Consider the following 8,172-nt stretch of genomic DNA (forward strand, 5'->3'; position numbering starts at 1 on the left):
ATACTTAAAACTGAGAAGCTAACTCTGCGTGCTTTCTTTGCATAAAGATGCCTGTTTTGTATAATCTTTGGTTGGATATTGTACCATTAGAATCAAACCTAACCATTAATAAATTAAATAAATAGCATTTTTGGCTTCTTGGTAGAGAATCTGATATTTCCTGGCTTCCTACATATGTTCTTCAAGCCAAGTTTTAGCTCTTTGAAAAGTTACTGCCTGGCTTGTCTTCAAGGAACACTTTTCGTGTCCCATCTTAAATACTGAGAACTGACCATGTACACTGTGTCCTTACTTTACTATTCATATGCCTTTTTTATAGAAATTATTTTTGACTCATTTTAATATGAAGGGAAGCTGGGAATAGAAAGTGTTTTTGGTTGAGATGCCCATGATCAGCTGAATAGCTGGTCCCAAAGGAAAGTGCCAATGTCTGCAGTTTGCAGGATGGAAACTAAAAACAGCAATGCACATGGTCAAAGGCAGTAGTGTGTATACTGTGCCACAGAACTACTACTATATCTATTTTAATCCAGCCTCTAATGTGTACTTTTAACCAATAACTGAAGACAAACCATTATTTTCCAAGGCAAACTGTTCCACTGGTGAATTTAATTCATTTTTCTTTTCTTTTTTCTTTTTTTTTTTTTTTTAATTTTTGTTTATCTGACCTTTCATTTTTCATGTTCCCAGCCAATGGCTCTTACTATACTTTTGGTTGACACAGAATGGGTTTGTAGTGCTAAATCTTATTCTAGTATGTACTTGCATGTTATATATGTCCCATGACTAAACTAAAACAGTAAGCTATTGAGTTCCATAGTAGAGCAGGTTTTGCAGATTTTTTTTTTGAACCACTGTCTGTGGCATTTTTCTAACACTATTGAAAGACCATTTCAAAAATAAGAGATTTAAGTGTAAGATTATATGTAAAAGCTGTACCAGAAATTTAGGTGTTTCCAGGAATGCAGATAATACTGAATGCTTTGTAGGACTTAAATACTAAAATAAACAAATGGCATTCATACTTGCTGATTTTCTGAGCAGCTAACATATTATCACTGCCATGTTTCTTGTTCATCACTCTGTCTTTCTGTCAACCTGTAATCCTAAAGTAGGCTGATATATGAAAGTGACATTCATAGTCAGAAACTGCATCCTAAGCTTAGAAGCTTGTCATTTTTTTTTTCTTCCTAAAGTTAAAGGTAACAGTGAAACAGTCAGCATAGTTGTTTTACCTCCTTCTCTGTCTTTCAGACGGTATCTCCCAATTCTGTACTAGAAGACTTCTCCAAAAATGATGAACATAATCCATTGCTCCCAAATCCCTAACCGCAAAGCTATAGGCTCTTTCTGGGGCTACCCTGCCTGTCCTGCTCTGGCGCTGGGTTGTTTTCAGGAGTACATGAGTTATAGGGCCAGAAGGTCAGGATGTAAGAGGGAGCCTGACTTGGTAGATATTTTATGTTACACAGTAATTGGATACAAACAAGGAATAAAGCTAAGGGCAGATACAGCAGGTCTAGGTCTTCCCCCTCCTAGCTCAATGCCCTGACCTCTTTGGATTTACAGAGCTGAATCTTGGCATGTCTGCTTCTGTGGCCATGCATTTTTTACTCTCCAGGGTACCTAATAGTCCAACTCAAATGTGACAGGTTTTATGAGTTTTTGAACTCCTACTTGATGCTAATTTWCTTATCTCAAAGATATAAAAAAAGAGCATGTGAAATGTCAATGCAGCTAAGCCTTATTTAGTGTCTAGTGTAAGGTTGTTTACTGCACCAGCCAATGCACTGGAAAAAAAGGGGTGTAGGGGAGCTCAYGGCAGCTGGCAATGGCTCTTGGAGAGGCTGATCACTGTTGAACAGGAGCTTCCATYGGATCTGTTGCAGGGTGCACCTTATGCAGTGGGAACGATGGGCAGAGGCTGGCTCCCTGGCATTGGTGCAAGTTTCAGAGGTTTTTGTTTTTTAGGGTAGTTCTCGGTTGCTTAGTCTCAGCCAAATGCTAGCTTATTCTGTGCTATCTAAGTAGGGCAGAACTGGCCTGTTCTTGCCAGAAGCCAGATTCTTCTCAAATACATTTTGTGTTTATTCCCATGCTCTGTTTGCAGACAGACAGCATTCACCATGTTGCCTTGCAGTCAGGCTGAGTTCACCAAAATGCTCTGTGAGAATAGCAAAGTTCCTTTTCTCTTTGTATCTCATCACTCTCAAGACGCGTTGTCCGTGGCATGTTGCTGGCACCCAGTGACCTTGTTTGCACCCTTTACTTGTTTGTCTGTATGCCAGGGCTTGGAAGGGGGTGATTTAAAGGCTTCACAGGGGCAAGGCATTAGAAATTTCCTGATAGGATGCACAACATATTTGACCTGCTAGTTTAAAATAGAACAATATATTCTCTGTAAATATCTTTTGGTCCGTGTTTGATAGGGATATATGGTAGAAAGAGGTGGCACATTCCTATCTGACTCCACAAGTACTTGCTAACATGTGCACGCACTGTTTGATTTATAACATTACAATAGTGGCTTTGATTAATAATACTTTATTAATTATAAGCATAGACTTACTGAATAAATCCTACTTATTCTATCAAATGGCTCTCCGTGCCTAGGTAAAACTATTTCAGTAATTATAAAGCTACTATAATATTTTTCTGCATTACAGACGCTGTGTTGTTAGCTCTGCCAGTTTCCCTGAAGTCCAGCGTATGATCTCTGCTTGACCCTATCTTTGACATGAAACAAGGCAAAGTTGAACTTTCAGCTATGCATTTTGTGGTGAGAAAGGATGGTTGTGATAAGTCTTCTCCCGCAAAAAAAGAGAAAGGGGTAAAGGAAAGGGCATCTCTTCTGATGTGACTCCTGTCTTTCCTGTCAGGATCAGAGAAATGAAAGCAGAGAGCTGATGTCTGGGCTGAACTCTCCCACAGGAGACAGCAGAGTTGTCACTCTTTTAAACTGGTGCATTGCTCCAATTAAAAGAGGAAAGTAGAAGAGTATGTATGAAGAGGACTGGTGCGAGGCATCTAGTGGGGAGCAATCCTCTTGCTGTTTCTAGATGCGGACTAGTAACTCATTTTTTTTCCCCTTCCTTTTTATATGTAAAAACACATGCATTTTAGGATCAGTTATTTTATCTACTACTGAAATGCAGCCATCAGTGCAGAATAACATGAGAACAATTTGAGGGGTAGTGTGGAACGCTATATTCAACTGAAAGTAATTACCTGATTAGATTTTGGCCAGTCTGTGTGAGTTGACATCCAATGGTCTTGGCGATAATACCTATGAACAAAGCCAAGTCTAGCCTTGCTTCGGTTAAAGACTCTGGACAAAACCTTTGGACTTGAGCACTGAATGCTAAGCACTGAGAAAATAGGCCACTGATTTAAAGTACTCGTGGCTACAATGCTTGTCAGTGGGATCCTGGGTTATCTCCACTTACAAGAGTTTTAGAAACACTGTTTGTAACTAAATGTGATTGTTTTTCAAACCTAGAAGATGGTGGATTTAACTCTGCATCAGTGATCTGCTCACGGCTTTAGGATTAGCATTTTCTTCAGTGCTTGCAAATTCTCCCCTTAGAAATCTAGCCCAAGACTAACCTTGAGGTCTTATAGGCTTAGAAATTAACCTAAGGAGCTGTTATCTCACCTAGCCTTCTCCAGTATTCCTGTTTCTTTAGCTCCACAGAGGTTAAATACATGACAGGTGAGCTTTATTAGATGAGGAGTATTTGTTACTGCCATTGCAGTTCTCTCTTACACTGTCTCCATTTTTGATCTTTGTCTTTGAGAAACATCTGGCATTTTTTTCAGTGCCAAGCATGCAATGGCATGTTTTCATTGGTATGTTGGGAGTACTTTTGCAAGATCATAAATTACAGAGTTAGGGTACCAATATTTATTGGTGTGAGAGTGTTTTTTATATTGGCATCACTCTAATGGAAGAAAAGCCGTTACTTGAAGGAAACATTTGAAGCTTTCCTGGGAAGAGAGGGACTTTTCCACAGTATTACTAAAAATGCAGTCCTCAAAGTGAGTTGAGCACTTTTAGAAAGACTTGAAGGGTCCTCACTGCTGGCCTGGAAGCTCTGGGGGCATGTTTTTTTTCCCCACATCCTGGAGGTAGTCCTCTCTCTCTTCCCAGGAAGAACAAAATAACCTCTCATCTGAGTTATGAGTTATGGCAGTTCATGATGACCATTGTAAGATAARTCTAGTACTTCTACACCAATCTGTTTGTAGTCTGTTTTCATGCATTACTAATATAAATTGGGCAAGTTAATGAAAATCCAGGTAAGAGATGCTCTACAGGAGAAGAAATTCCAATAGACAACAATAAAAAAAAAGGATTTTTGTTAACTGGCTGATTATGTTAACTTAGTAACTGAATTATGCTGTAACATCTTCCTTATCAAGAAAGCCATATCTAAACTAAATATTGAATTCTGATCTATTTAAAAACATTCTTAAATTATTATCCTAAGAGGCCAGGTAGTAATGAAGTCTTCAAGGTTGGGTTTAAGCATTTCTTACTGCAAGAATAAATCTGTCAAACCTTCAACCTCCCCAAAAGACAACTGCAGAACTTCAAGTGTCATAAACCCTAAGAAACTTCAGAAGCAATGTATAATAATAAAAATACACTTTTGGGCATCTTCCGATATTTATATGTGGAACTAGACTAGATAGAAGTTCCAAGGCCAAGCAGGGATGTGAGGATTCACCTTATGTAACCTACTATTCCCTTCTTTTCTCTCTAGCAATCTACAAATCAGCTGTTGCAATATGGGCAGAAGTTTTCTGAGACTTAGTTAGAGTTAGCCAGAGGTTTGCCCATCTGTTTGGCCAAGGATTTCAAAAAAAAAAAACAAAAAAAAAAACCCAAACCCTGAAAACCTTTCTGACTGAAACTTCTCTAAAATAACTCAATGATGAAAGCAGCAGTTTCCCTGTGTTGGGGAAAAGAGTAGTTGGAAGGCTTGGACAGAAGGTGAAGTGACATGACTTTCAATGGGGTCTTTCTTTCTGATGAATATTCACTCTAGAAAATAGCTCTTCTAGGAAAAGTGGTGGGATTACAAAGGTGGTGAGATCTCCATTCTTCAACAAGAATGTGTAAAGTTAAACTCCAGTGCAATTTTGTGGTTTAAATTGAGTGCCTTCTAACAGCTCCTTGTTCTGCCATTGCAGGATGATTTGGAAATTCGCCTTGTCCGTTTTTCTGATGGCAGCGGTGGTCAGAGTATCAGACAGCAGGAAAAACCGTCCTGCGGGAGCAATCCCGTCCCCTTACAAAGACAGCAGCAGCAACAACTCAGAGCGGAGGCAGCATCTGAACAAGGAGGTGCTGGCCTCCAGCCAGGAGGCCCTTGTGGTAACCGAGAGGAAGTACCTGAAGAGTGACTGGTGCAAAACGCAGCCCCTGCGGCAGACTGTTAGCGAGGAGGGCTGCATAAGCCGTACTATCATCAACCGCTTTTGCTATGGGCAGTGTAACTCCTTCTACATACCGCGGCACGTGAAAAAGGAGGAGGAATCCTTCCAGTCGTGTGCCTTCTGCAAGCCGCATAAGGTCACCTCCTCAACCGTGCAGCTGGAGTGCCCGGAGCTGGACCCCCCTTTCCGACTCAAGAAGATCCAGAAGGTGAAGCAGTGCCGCTGCATGTCTGTGAATCTCAACAACTCAGGCAAACTGTGAGAGCAGCGAGTACCTACTGCGTGGTGTTGGCCCCATCACACTGTTGCCTCTCCTCTCCCACTGAGCAGACTCACTGTCTATCATATTGATTTGGTTTTTTTTCCTGCCTTTTTTTCTTTTCCTTCCTTTCTTTCTCTCAGGAGGCATTTCTCTACTAAGAAAAGGCTCCTTGTCACTTTTCTACTGGAATAAAGCTTTCTAATGGGTTATATTAGGCACTTTGCCATAAAGCTTCATTGCATTTTCAGTATCATCAGATGGTTGAATCTTCCGGAATGGAGCAGGCTCCCAGAAGTTGGGATTGATTGTCCAAGTGACCAGTTGGCTGTATCCAGCATTAAATGTTTCCACTGTGTGGAGTAAAGCTGTCTGCCCTACACTCCAGTCCCCTCAACAAGAAAAGTAGGCCTTGCTGGTGTTTTGGTCCAGGGCTCACACGATCAAGTGCTGGGTGGCCAGCCCGGGGCTGGGCAATGCGGACAGAGGAGACCCGGAGCAACACGCTGAAGGAAAGCGAGACCCRTCTCAGCAAGAAGAGCCTCAGCAAGTCTCAGTTGTGCAATGACAGACTGTTCTGGGCTGGTTGTCTGAACCGCAGATAAGAACCGACGGGAAGAGGGGGAAGTGTTAGGTCAGCCACCAGGATCACATCCACAGACTGACGATGGATTCTTACGCTGTTGTGGTTAGAATATATCAAACACATGGTCTCTGCTGCAGTGTTTATTTTGTAACCTAGCTATAGTAAACAGCTGTTTAAAGTATTATAGGCCTAGCCATGTATATTTTTATTGTGGCGGAGTATGCCAGAGATTAAAATGTGTTGAGTAAGAGACTTGCTAGCTAGGTCAGTCGTCTGGCTTAAAATGAATATGTTTTAACTTGGCTTACCAGTAAGTTTTTTGTGTTAGGTATGTGTGTGTTTCTTACCCTAAAAAAAGTACAATGTGCAGTTATTGCCTTTTATTTATGCCTGCTCAGACTGGGGGGAAGTGGGAGAGGAGCTGAAAACACTTAAGGAAACCATGTTTCACTTAAGGTATTAAAACACTGTAGCACAAAAAAAAAAACAAATTTGATCTTTGTTGGACTGAAGACAAAAGCTGCCTTACGCACCAGTGTGTTGGTAGCAGCAACTCTCCCGTGCAGTGGTTGGAAACCAGGTAACATGCTAGTGGTAAAGGGCAAAACCGCTGGTACGCGCTGCTGGAGTGGGTCACAGCTTGAGGTGCAGGAAAAGACCAATCTGTAGATATCAGTGATCTGATAAAATTTTCAGTTCTGACTTATCAGTGATGGTGGATACTTTAAGTTCATTGAAACTTGTATTGGGTTGTTGCTTTCTTAGGGGAGTTTAGCATGTCTGCATATGCCGTTTGTTCCAGCTCTGATCTGTATTAATACCAGCTGTATTGAAGTCTTACGCTTAAAAAACAAACCAGCTCCTTCCCACAACCCAAAGCCCGTGCATGCTAAATTATCTGAAGCACACAAATTAAAAATGACAAACTGACTCCCCGATGCATGTCTTACAGTTCAGCATCTGTATCCAGCAAAACCAGCTCGCTCTAGGAGCTCTTCCCTGGCAGCCTCTTCCCACACCACCACTCCAAGGGGTTAACGTGCCTAGTGCGCTCGCCAGCCAGGGGTGCAGTGCCGCAGGTCGCTGTTATGTGAGACAGGCTGCTCTAAGAGGCTTTGCACACTGAGCCCCCGTGGAGCTTACCAAGCGGTTTACGGGGATTGGCACAGGCAGGATGAGGTCGGTCAGGTAGGTTAGCCCTGGTGCATGAGCAGCTATGCATGTGCTCTCTGCAGCGGTCTTCGAGTCAGAAATGACCACTCATTCAAGGCCACTGCTGCAATGCTGTCGGCATCATGCCAGCCACTAGATGGGCAATGGTCAGTCCAAGCTTGGGAGTGTTTTGGAGAGGGGAGAGAGGATGGGAAGGTAGCAATAGTTATAATCTGTAAAGATGTCAGGCATCTTGGTCTCCCTTTGAAAGAAGAGAACTGAAAGCTGGCCTTACTAGCACTTTGGACTAGAGAGGGAAAAACACCTTAGTAACTTCAGTTAGGAATGTTGTGCAAGAATCTTTATTGTTAAGCTATGCCCTGTCTGGGTCTCTCACCAGTTTGCAATATGAATATGCTGCAGCTTAAAGCTCCTTCTAGGAGCTGTGTTTATGTAAAAAACGAGTTGAGCTTGTAATGGTTAAAACTGTATTTAATTCTTGTTTTATAAATGAAAACAAAAAATGAAGAAATGCTTTAAGTATAATGTAATTATTTTATAGGTCTACTATTAAATTATAGAATAAATAATAAAGCTACCCTAGGGTTATATGGTATCCAGGTGTATGGGCTTTGCTTCAACACCCAGTATCTAATCAGTCTCAAATTAATGTTTTCTTCAGCTTTCTTCTGGCCCTCCCAGTATCAGGTAAATGTTGGTTCACCCTAACGGC

The 8,172-nt window shown here is 41.5% G+C and overlaps 1 protein-coding gene across 1 annotated transcript; it reads left to right on the top strand.

The window, feature by feature from the left end:
* Window positions 1-3,837: 3,837 nt before the first annotated feature.
* GREM2 (gremlin 2, DAN family BMP antagonist) lies at window positions 3,838-7,940 on the top strand. The gene is made up of 2 exons (XM_026043285.1): window positions 3,838-3,849; window positions 5,197-7,940. The coding sequence occupies exon 2, from the start codon at window positions 5,198-5,200 to the stop codon at window positions 5,702-5,704; it is 507 nt and encodes a 168-aa protein (XP_025899070.1). The 5' UTR covers window positions 3,838-3,849; window position 5,197; the 3' UTR covers window positions 5,705-7,940.
* Window positions 7,941-8,172: the final 232 nt, after the last annotated feature.

This window comes from Nothoprocta perdicaria, unplaced genomic scaffold, assembly GCF_003342845.1.
Source record: "Nothoprocta perdicaria isolate Ctin4 unplaced genomic scaffold, notPer1 scaffold_328, whole genome shotgun sequence".
NCBI lineage: Eukaryota > Metazoa > Chordata > Aves > Tinamiformes > Tinamidae > Nothoprocta > Nothoprocta perdicaria.